Source organism: Mesoplodon mirus (assembly GCF_964341445.2).
Source record: "Mesoplodon mirus genome assembly, chromosome: 2".
Lineage (NCBI taxonomy): Eukaryota > Metazoa > Chordata > Mammalia > Artiodactyla > Ziphiidae > Mesoplodon > Mesoplodon mirus.
The window spans coordinates 105,443,244-105,455,583 of record NC_138977.1 but is presented as its reverse complement, the minus strand read 5'-3'; the positions used below and the strand labels follow the sequence as shown (position 1 = coordinate 105,455,583).

Here is a 12,340-nt window from a genome sequence, read left to right as displayed (position 1 = left end):
GGCATGCGGCATCCTAATTCACCAACCAGGGATTGAACTGCACTCCCTGCAGTGGAAGCATGGAGTCCTAACCACGGGACCTCCAGGGAAGTCCCCAGACATTTTTGTTTTACATTATCTTTGGTTTCTTTTAAAGGAAAGTAATCCTACCTAAATAAGAAAATATATTAGATTGACAAGTAATATACCGTTTCCTCATTTCCCCATTCACAGGACTTAATAGCCATGAAGGTCCTCATCCTTGCCTGCCTGTTGGCTCTTGCCCTTGCAAGAGAGGTAAGTACAGAAAAATATCTTGAAATAACTAAGAAATAGTACTATCTGCCTATTTTCAGAATGTAGTATTACCAACATTTTAAATGTATAAATAATGCAGGATCTCAGACATATTTTTTCTTTTGACTTCTAAGAAAATCATTTACATTAACCCACTATCTCAACAGAATCCTATAGGACCACAAATCTTGGTCAAATTCTTCTACAGTATTGTGCCACCAGTCCCTAAAGGAAAAGCAAACAGACCAATAAGCAGGAGACAAACAAGAAGAAACACATATAAGAACAAAAAAATGAGTAATATTGCACAAATACAATTGCATGCATGTGCAATCTTGATAAATATATCTTATTCCAGTGATGAAATATACATATCTCTTACTCTAGGGAACTGGGCTGATCCCTACCTGTGTATATTCAACAGAGGATGCTACTCCAGAAGACGAATAATCATAAACATATTCATAATCATAATAAACTGTTCAGTAAAAATTAAAATAACTCCTTTTCTGTTACCCATAAAACAGACTCTTCATTAAGGTAAAATAAAAATATACCAATAAAAAGGTACTAAATTTGAAAGCTGTAAAAGCAATTACAAGTCTCTCAAAATACATATAACATTTTTTATTCCTCAAATTTGTGAAATAGCTCTCCATAAGGAAGGTAAAAATTAGGTAGGAAAAATGTTTAATAATGGGTTAACTATGGGAACTAAAATGGTGTTTTTTTGTTTTTTTTTGGTTTTTTTTTCTCTATAGAAAGAAGAACTCAATGTATCCGGTGAGGTAAGATATTTTTATTCAGAGAAAAATTTCTAACCATAAAGTAATAACACTTTCTGATGATCTAGTAGAAGACTCAGCTGATAGTTGATTTCTTTTTTTCCTTTACAGACTGTGAAAGGCCTTTCAAGCAGTGAGGTAAGACAACGTTCATTTGGAGGCAATTTCCCAAATTTAGAACAAAAAAATACTGTACTTTCTTTTTGTGTTACATTAGGGCAGTTAAGCCAATGCAGCTATGTTCTGACAGGTAACGAATGTAAATTTCCACTGTGTATGTTTAAAGACAGAATAAGTGTCTAGAAGATTTAGTATTCTAGCAGTTTCTAAGTTTGCCTGCTACTTGAATTGTGTCACTGTGTCCTGCTTTTTTTTTTTTTTTTTTGATGAACTATACAGTCCTCTTTTCTATCTTGAGCTCTACGTTAACCTCTTTCCCTGTTTTGACATTTATTGAGCACTTTCTGTATCAGACTTTGACTAGCAGCTGTGGTACAAACTGGAAAGAGGGATACCCTTAGTAAAGAGTGGAGAGACATGCAAATGGACATATTTTGTTATTATAATAACAATCTAATAAATAAGAGGCAGTGAGAATTAGTGTAGTCCTAAATCTGCCTGGGGGAGTCATGTAGATATTAATGCTTGCACCACTCTTTTTTGGGTCTGTTACCACCTGTTAGTTAAATGGTACATCAATATACTTTGTCTCTTTGCAAAGGTTATAAGGTCCTTAGGGGAGGGTATGTATTTCTTACAATTCATTTGAAGCCTAAACATAACAAGGGAACCAAGAATGATTAACAAATGCATCAATGGTTATTATCATATATTTTCAATTACTATTCTTCTAGAACTAGATGAGGGTATTAGACATCATTTGTTGTCATAAGAAGGGAACAGGGTGATAGAGAGAAATTAGCTTCTGTTAAATGCTTCTTTTGGCATTATGCTCATTAATTTTCTTTTCTTTCTTGACTGCATCATCTGTTCTTTTATACAACAGATTTATTCAGAATAGTGTAACATGAAGTTTCAGCAATTAAAATAATGATATTATCAAACAATATGTCTGCATTAACCTATTAAATGCCTTCATTTTCTGATGTATGTTGACAACTAAGAATTGTTCATTAAAACTAAACCTGATTTTATGTTTTCTTCCAAAGGAATTTGTTACGCACATCAACAAGGTAAAACCGTTCTATTTAAATGTACATATTTTCAAAATTTCCTGTTTGATTTTTACAAATAATAACATTTCTTTATGTGTAATTGGTTTTTTAGCAGAAAATTGAGAAGTTTAGACATGAGGAACAGCAACAAACAGAGGTAATTTTTTCATGATTAGTATATTTTGAAAATTATAATGAAATATAATACATGCAAACATACTTATAATAATTATGTTCAGTCTAAAGAATGGTAATAATATAAACATCAGTGGAAGAAATTAAACTTTGAGAAGGTGAAAATATTTTTAAAGATTTAAACACATTTTTAAACACATAATCAGCTCCCAGAATTTAGAATAAATACCTAAGAATAACTATTGGTTTATTCATTTTACTAATAGTATACCTGTTTTCAATAAGTGCACATTGGTAGGAACATTTTTGGATAGGGGACTGTGATCCCCTTATTCTCAAGATGGATATGGTGAGGAAAGAGAGGAGGGAAGCAGTGTGGCAAAAATCCTAATTTGATCATTTATCAGCTGTATAACCTTGGCTCCAAGTTTATCTGTACCTCAATTTCTTCACCTGTAAATTGAGAATATTCATAAACTCCCAGGATTGATGAGCTGGTGCACAGTGAATATTCAGTGATTTTACATTAGCATTCTGTAGCTTTTATACTCACATTTATGAATGTATGGAGTTCCTAAAAGTATTTCCATTACACAGATGACAGAAGTGAGGTACAGAACAATTGAGTACACAGTTGTGTGGCAATATCACATATTAAATAACAGAGCTTGTTTAAAAATAAGGCTTGGGAACAACATAAAATTCTGTAATTAAATTAATTTTATGGTAACATACTTACCTAATTGTGATATTTAAGCTTTCCTGTTTTACCAATGAAGTTAGATTGTCTGGAACTTACACCAAATATTTGCTAAATCAAAATGAATTTACAAATTGATGCCTCTTTAGAGACTCAAGATCACTACCTTCTACCAAGGGAAGTAGTGCTAGAAGTTTGCTGTTGTTAAGTAACTCCTTGAATTAAAAAAAAAAAATTAAGACTTACTTTTCATTAAAACAAACAAAAATAAACCTTGAAGTTACCCCTTTAAGTCTTTTTAAAATAGATCTTCATTCATTATATGAAAACAATTATGACTATTATCAACACATTGTTGAAAAGTCTGTACCCTCTGAAGACCAAAGTATATAGCTACAGCTCTGCAGGCAACTCAGGGAAAGGTGAAACAAGTCTTGAAATCTCCAAACATTGATTTCTTTTGGCTCTGTGGATTCACCTATGAAGGAAGTGGGTTAATGAGAAATCCCTTAGTGGGCATTTTCCTCATTAATCTTCACAGGACCCCAAATAATTTCTTAACCAAAGTAAGTGAAAGATTTTCCTTCTCTCTTTTCACTGAATCATTGTTCAAAAAAGAGGAGGCTACTTCATCATGAATGACAATTATAACTGAGTTACAGACGCAAAGATTATTTTTCCTTCTTTCCAGGATGAACGCCAGGATAAAATCTACCACTTTTCCCAGCCACAGCCTCTAGTCTATTCCTACACTGGGACAATCCCTTACCCTATCCTTCCTCAAAACATCCTGTCTCTTGCTCAGCCCCCTGTGGTGGTGCCTTTCCCTCAGCCTGAAATAATGGAAGTCCCCAAAGCTAAGGAGACTGTCCTTCCTAAGCATAAAGAAATGCCCTTCCCTAAATCTCCAGTAGAGCCCTTTATTGAAAGCCAGAGCTTCACTCTCACTGATCTTGAAAATCTGCACCTTCCTCTGCCTCTGCTCCAGTCCTTGATGCACCAGCCTCCCCATCACCTTCCTCTTACCCCCATGTTTCCTCCTCAGCCCCTGCAGTCCCTTTCTCAGCCCAAAGTCCTGCCTATTCCCCAGCAAGTGGTGCCCTACCTCCAGAGAGTTATGCCCAACCAGGCCCTTCTGCTGTACCAGGAGCCTGTACTTGGTCCTATCCGGGGGCTCTACCCTGTTACTGTAAGTCCAAATTTACTAATTGTGCTGTTTCACTTATGATGTTTCTATGATGTTAGAGTAATTGAAAGCTCTAGAATAAAAGAAAAAATGAATAATGAATGGTTCAAAAATGCATATAGTTTAGATCAGTGGTTCTCAACATTAGCTACAAATAGAATAACCTGGAGAACTTCCCCCACCCCCACCCAAATCTCAATGTCTAAGCTTACCCATGGAGATTCTGATATAATTGTTCTTTCTATGTAGAAGAAACTGAATATTGGGAAGAAATAATTTCAGGGACTATGATTTAATTGGTCTGTTGATAATTTAGATAAAGAGGATTAAGGTGTACTAAAGCCAGAATTAAATTTGATAACCTCATTTGGTTGGGAATAACAAACCTAAGAAAGTTCATTATTTTCTACAATTTCGAAGTTTTGCTTGTGCACAATTATTTCCCACATGCCTCATTTCACATCTTGTTTTTGATGTATGAGCATATGAGGGCAAAATACTGAGGTGTTTATTTCAATACTCATGAAATTCTTAGGGAAAGTGTTCTTGCCAAAAGGTGAATTGTATATTTATTCATTTATTTTTTTTAATTTTTAAGGTCTAAGAGGATTTCACAATTAATGCCCCCTCCTCACTTTTGGTAAGCTTTAGGAGTTTGGAGATAGACTGATCATTTTCACAGTTAATATCTTTTTACATTTCATTTTCCTGGATAAGCCCCAAATAGTGGCAACTTCCATCAATATACTAACTTAATTATTACTTATCAATTTATTCTCAATGACTGACTATTAATTATGCACCTGAAATTTTGTATCTTTTATATTTCAAATAATTCAAAATTGTATGTATGTGCTGTTGACAGACTTCTTTTTCTTTCAATTGCCTATATCCTTATTCTTGATTATCATCATTTTTAGGAAAAACTGAAAATAATTTCTTCTACTTTTATGCAAACATGTTAGAGCTTATTTTAAAGATCAACTGCATTCACATTTCTAACTTAGGCTTTATGATCTTCAATTAGTTATCAGTTAAAATTTATATATTGTCTTTCAATTTATAAGTAAAAATACAGTTTCTTAGTCCAGACATAAGTCTTAAAAAGGGAATAGAATATAGTTTTGAGATTCTTAAGATGCGAATCCTCCTGTGATCATGATCCAGTAGATATAAAACAATTCTAAGTGAGCTGATATTTGGTCCTAGAGGAACTTTTATATGCCTCCAAGATAGGGCACAACATGGTGCATTTGTAATAAAATTTCTCTTATGAATTAGTCCCACCAAAATTACAAATGGGGAGAGATGAAGAGTTATACCATATAACTAATTCTATATTTGTTCTCTATTCCACAGAATTGACTGTGACTGGAAATGTGGCAACTTTTCAATCCTTTCATCATGCTACCAAAATAGTTTTTAAATGAGTCGACATGGGAAAATATGAAACTTTTTTTCCTTTATTTATTTTATGCTTTATATAGCATTCATCTTAATTTGAATTTGACTCATAAACTCTATATTTTCAAAAGTTTAATTCAACGAAATTTCAACTTTAAGTGGGAAATACCATAAACATATCAAAAATAATTTCTGGATTTGTGTTCATTATTTCTTTAAGAATCTCTTTTGTAACCAGTCATTTCAATAAATTAATCCTTAGGCATAGTTAAGCTTTCCTGTCTTTATTATAATTTTTCAGATGTAATTGGCCTCTTTATTTTTAACTTAAAGTTATTATTGGCATTAAATATAGCAGTGGAAAAATTGAAATTGAATAGAATGCTTTGAATTGAATACAAGAGGATATCAAAAGGTTAAGGAAAAGATAGGGTGATCATATGCTGTATATACTCTAGAAAGTCTTGGTTTATACCTATTATCTCAGTTGAACTATTACACTTGTGCCTTTCACTCTCAGAAGTATCCAGCATTAGCTGTTAAATTTTGTGGTCATAAATTAGGAATTTATGACCTAATTTATTTATGACCTAATAAATAGGAAAAAAAATTCAAATGTGATATCTGAATCACAGTTCTATAACGTGGTAGCTAATTGGTGCTGCATAAGTTAGTCTCTAAGAGGTTCCATTTCTACATCTATAAAATAGTCAATTTAAGGGGTTTTATTGAAGTTGTAATGTGAATAGTGCACTGCAGGGTACATGATAGGTGTTCCTGGTTGCCCCATGTTCCTGACTTCACTTACACCAGAGCAGCAAGAGCCAGTATCAGAATGAGCTGAGTTATATGATTTTAGCCATTAATGCACAAGAGAGCAGACTTAGGTGAAGCTCTGATATCCATTGTCTCTGTCTGTGGAGTAATTATTTCATCGTGATGAATTTTCTGTCTACCAAATCCTACATTTTTATACACAATTCCATCCCCTTGGGTTTACACAGTGATTTGTCTAATTTCATCTTTCCTGCATCCTCAATGTCTTCTTCACCACAGGATCAAGTCCAAGTTGTACTTAGGCATAATATCTCCTATCTTTATAGAAAAATTCCATCCTTGACAGTTCTTTGGTTACTCTATGACAACTATCATAAAAGAAGTATCCAAACTGCTGTGTCCATTTTTTCATTTGTTATTCTCTCATTAACTTGCTCCAATCAAGATTTTATTCCTATGGAAACCACTTTCTTGGAGATTACCAATAACTTTTATCTTACTAATCTGTGTTCATTTTACACAACCTCTCAGTGCTATTTCGTAGAGTTGATCATTCCTTCTTATTTGAAATATCACACTTCTTTTCGTTTGAAATCCTAAACCTGATAAGCCCTTGGTTTCTCTCTTAACACACTAGCCACTTTTTTGCAGTCTCCCTTTTGGCATTTTCTCCTTTTTCAAAAATTTAAGGCTTGCGCTATGCTAGAAGTTAGCCTTACTTTGGTTGATGTTGTTCAGTTCCAAGGCTTTAAGTCCATTCATGAGCTCAGAGCTTCCACACGTATGTCTCCAAACTTACTTCTTTTCTGAACCCCAAACTCATGTACTCAACTGCATTCTTTGCCTCCACATCTGGATACCTAATTAATATCCCAAATGTGATATGACCAAGCACAAATTTTTGTCTGAATCCAGTCCCCAACTTGGTCAAAATTTAATTGGACATATTTCAATAACAAAGGAAACTGATGTAATAGTATGTAGGCAATAGACCTGAATAAGCACTTCACCAAAAGAGGTTATCTTAATGGTCAATAAATATATGAAAAAGTGCTCAACATCATTAGTCCTCAGAAAAAATGCAAATTAAAGATACCAAATAATATCACGACACAACCACCAGAATGACTGAAATGAAAAGAATTGGTAATACCAAGTGTTTGCAAAAACAAGCAAACAAAAGGAATGAAAAGCAAAGCTAAAATAAATGTTAACTGGTACAAGCAACTTAGAAACCTGCATTAGTCTTTGTCGAAGATAAACATCTGCTTATCTTATGACTAGCAGTTTCACTCTTAGGTATATAAGAGTATATAACCAAAATAAATATATATATGTATACATACATATATATATATATATATACATATATATGTATATATATATGTATATATATACATATATATATATGTTTGCTCTAAAGACATTTATACATATATATATATGTATATACACATATATGCTCTAAAACATTTAACCAATATTCTTAGCAACGTTATTATTAATATCCCAAACTAAAATCAACATAAGTGTGAATTAACAGTATTTTGTATAAATAAATTGTGGTACACAATGCAAAGGGATATTATACTGTAATTAACATGAATGAGTTACTGTCACACAAAACAACGTGGATTATTATTATTTTTTTTTTGCGGTACGCGGGCCTCTCACTGCTGTGGCCTCTCCCGTTGCAGAGCACAGGCTCTGGACGCGCAGGCTCAGCGGCCATTGCTCACAGGCACAGCCGCTCCGAGGCATGCGGGATCTTCCCGGACCGGGGCACGAACCCGTGTCCCCTGCATCGGCAGGCAGACTCTCAACCACTGCATCACCATGGAAGCCCCGTGGATGAATTTTATATAAATAACACTGAATGACAGTAACTGGACACAAAATATAGTGGAATGTACAACTCCATAAATAGAATCTATTAGAATCTATGAGCAATTAATATCTGATAAGATAAACTAGACCATTGGTTATCTGAGGGAAGGTAGAACTTGATAGGGAATGTGTAAAAGTGCTCTCAGGTATTAGTGAAATTCTTTCCCTTAGCCTGGAAGATGAGTACTCTGTGGTAATTCATTTAGATGTGGGCCCTCAGTACATTGCCTACCTTCTTCCTTTTCCCTGTGGTTGGGGCCTTACCAGTGTAGAATGACTTCTTTGCTTTTGGACTTGAATGTAATTACATACTAGGGCATAAAACCTGGTTTCCTCAGAAGCTGTGGAATAGTTGGTTAATGCTACTGTGAAATGCATAGTTTTAGCCCTGACTGGGCTGAAATTTTTAAAATGAGAAGCAGGAGGTGAGAGAGAACTTGCACATTAATTCTCCCTTCTTTTATTCTCTGTATATTATTCAGAAGTGGTCATTACACAATAATCACCTTCCATTTTTGATAGCTAAAACAATTCAGAGGACCCAAACAGTTTATATTAAGAGAACAGCTTTATTACAGGCAGAAGATAGAGTACAACAGGAGAAGGGTATGCACTGAAATCTAAGGAGCAAACTTTATTTATCCTTCCACTGCTTGGTAGCAAAAGATATGTTTCATACTCACATGTTAAACCATAATCGAGGGTGTGCAAAGTACCTCAATACCAGGAAGTTCAAAAATATTTGTTGTGAGGATCTCTTACAATAAGCTATTCATGCAGGCATATTCTAGCTATATGACTAGTTTTAACCATTGAAAGCCAAACCCTAATTTGCTCCTCCACTCCTAGATTCCACTGAAATCTGGTACAAACCATATTCAACTATTACTAAACAATGTTGACAGGCTGATTTATCCTGCTGGAAGCAACTCACAGACATATGGTTACGGAATATCATTTACTTTTATTTATTAAATATCATAGTGTTGGCCAAGGGTCAGTAAGTCTGAAGACAAACATACAGTCAACCCAGACCAGCTGAGATTAACCCATGGTATGCACAGCCTTTCTGGAAAATCTTATGTGCTAATAAAGCACACCGGCTGATTATCCTTCAACTTGTAGTGAAGTTGTTCTTGCATTGCTTTCATCTTTCCTTACCTCCATTTACAGGTATATACATAATTTATAATTGCTTCCAAACAAATTTCAGTAAACAATCAATCTAAATACAAGCAGAAGTTGTAGACATTTATAAATGTTTATTATATAAACACAAAATGAATAAACATAAAATATTGTAACAAAGTTGATATTGTATTTAAAGAAATACTTTAGCATGACAGAATGTATTTTCTCTTTAATAATTACCAGTTAGATTGAAGAAATGCCTGAGCCTTTGAGAGAACCAATATGAAAACTGATCTAACTATACTACAAAACTATTGAATTTTCAGTATCAGTGACTATAGTGTGTGGAAATTTTTCCCCTAAAAAGTTATGTTCAAGTCCTAAGCCCTGGTACCTGTGAATGTGACCTTATTTGGAAATAGGTTGTTTGTAGGTGTAATCAAGTTAAGATAAGGTCATACTGGATTAGAGTATGGGACCTAAATCCAATGACTGTGGTTCTTAAAAGAAAAGGGAAATTTGGACAGAGACATACACAGATATACACAGAGGAAAGATAGCCATGTAAAGGCAGAAACAGAAAATGGAGTGATGTAATTATAAGATACAACCACAAATTATGGATGCCAAGGATTCTTGGCAACCACCAGAAGCTCCGAAGAGGCAAGAAAGGATCTCTAGAGCCTTCAGAGGGAAGGTGGTCCTAATCAATACATTGATTTCAGTCTTCTAGCCTCCAGACTTTGAGAAAATAAATTTCTGTTGTTTTAAGCTACCCAGTTTATGTTTTTGAGTTATAGCAATCCTAGGAAACAAATACAATGAAATGTACAAAATTTGGTTAATTTTGTTCAAAAATCAGCTGAAAATCTTTGATCAAATTATTTAACAAGTAGAGAACCAAAACAGTTCTGCCTTACTAAAATTATTAAGAGCAAAGCTTGCAAATGGGAAGACATTGAAATTTATTCCCCATGGAAGAAATTTTTTTAAAATAATGAAAACTCAAATAATGTAAAAATTTAATTTTGAACTTCTACAATTGCAATTTGGTATATCTTAAAATGTAGCTAGAATATTTTAATTGATTTTGGAAGAAGAAGTGACTATATGTTCCAAGCCAAGAATATCATGATACCACAATCCCTTATCTCCAATGGGAGAGGTTCTTGAACCTAACAGAGGAAATTAACATTCCTCTATTGATGCATGGACACTGAGGGAAACTGCAGTATGATCATTTCTTCTAAGATTATAGGACCTGAATGATCATGAACCCCTGAGATGTGGGCTACCCAGATCTACAAAGTAAGTCAGTCCATGGAAGAATGATGGTGAAGTTTGAACAAAAATGTTAATGACTACCTTCAAGTTCCTAAATCCCACTGTACTCTACTCTTGCAATTTTTATTTGCATGAATTAATAAATTCCTTTCTTCTTTGCACTATATTGAGATAAGATTTATTTATGTCACTTGGAACCATAAGATTCCTAACAGAAGAGAACCAAGTTTTTGTACCTCATGGTTCTATGTTAGTGGATCTTTCACCACTTATGACCATAAAGCTTATATTTTTGAAAAAAATCCAAGATGGAGTTTTTGAACTATAAAATTAATGTTTTAGTTCAGGACTTCATAACAAAACACCACAGACTGAATGGCTTAAACAACAAACATTTATTTTTCACAGTTCCAAATTCTGGGAGTCCAAAATCAAGGTGCCAGCAGATCTTGTCTGATGAAGGCTCCCTTCCTGGCTTGCAGATGGCTGTATCCTCACACGAGAGAAGTGAAAGATCATCTCTCTCATATCTTTTCTTATAAGGGCACTAATCCCACTCATAGACATTCCACTTTCATGACCTAATTGCCTCCAAAGATGCCACCTCCGAATGCCATCACATTGGGGATTAGGGCTTCAATATATGAATTTGGGGGAGCACAAACATTTAATCTATAGTGATTAAAATGACCTGAATTTTCAAACTGAGTAGGTCTTGTGAAATTTAGGGCAGTAGGATCCCAACTACTGAAAGTGAAATATATTGGAAGATATGGAAAATTTAGAGAAACTCCAGATCCCAAATGCTCCTGAAAGTCTCACTGTTCCTCTTTTTCATGACAAAATCATGATTTCTTTGTTTATTGTAGCTAATCATTACTTTAATTTCCCACTTCTCACTTTTGCTTCACTATAACCAGGATTCAACCTTGATATGAACTGGAAGCTCCCAATATTTGGTCACACTTGACCTGTGTACTCCTGCATGTCAACAATGGATTGGAAGGAGTAGCAGAAGAGGAATGCATACATTCTTCAGTTCACTGTCAGCACCATTTTTTCACAACCATTTCTTTTACTCACTTGTGTTATTTGTCAAGCTCTAGAAGGCAGTTCGGTAACCATAATCAAAATGGAAATATTTAAACATCTGTAAATAGATATGCTTAGTTCAAATGGCCCATCACTTCCCTGTGTCTATAGACAAAGCATAAATGACTCTCCTTTAAATTTTCCATGAAGAATAAACTTTTATAAAAATACTTTCTGCCTAACGACAGTTGACTGAAAACTCGAGTGGGAGGTGCAAAGTAATTGAAATTGTATTTCAGACCTCAGGGGAAATGGAAGGAGACTAGTGTCACCAAACCAAGTGATAACTGGTAAACTCTGAAGCAAAGTGATAATTTAAAATGTCAGAAATATAGTGAATGGGGTAATTATTCCATGAGAAATGGTCAAACCAGAAGTGATCTCTGTGTGAGGTTCATTATTATATCCTTAGGAAAATTAATGGCTGTCTTATCACATTGGTTTTTGATATATAAATACAAAAATATTCTGGTGAACAGAATTTGTCTACTGAACAGAACTCTGGCTC

At 34.2% G+C, this 12,340-nt stretch overlaps 1 protein-coding gene across 1 annotated transcript; it reads left to right on the top strand.

The window, feature by feature from the left end:
- Positions 1-225: 225 nt before the first annotated feature.
- On the top strand, positions 226-11,372 carry LOC309816004 (beta-casein-like; the record flags this gene model as incomplete). Its single annotated transcript, XM_082643135.1, has 8 exons — positions 226-276; positions 1,038-1,064; positions 1,173-1,199; positions 2,231-2,254; positions 2,352-2,393; positions 3,763-4,260; positions 7,129-7,219; positions 11,338-11,372. The coding sequence occupies 8 exons, from the start codon at positions 226-228 to the stop codon at positions 11,370-11,372; spliced, it is 795 nt and encodes a 264-aa protein (XP_082499261.1).
- Between the last annotated feature and the right edge of the window lie 968 nt (positions 11,373-12,340).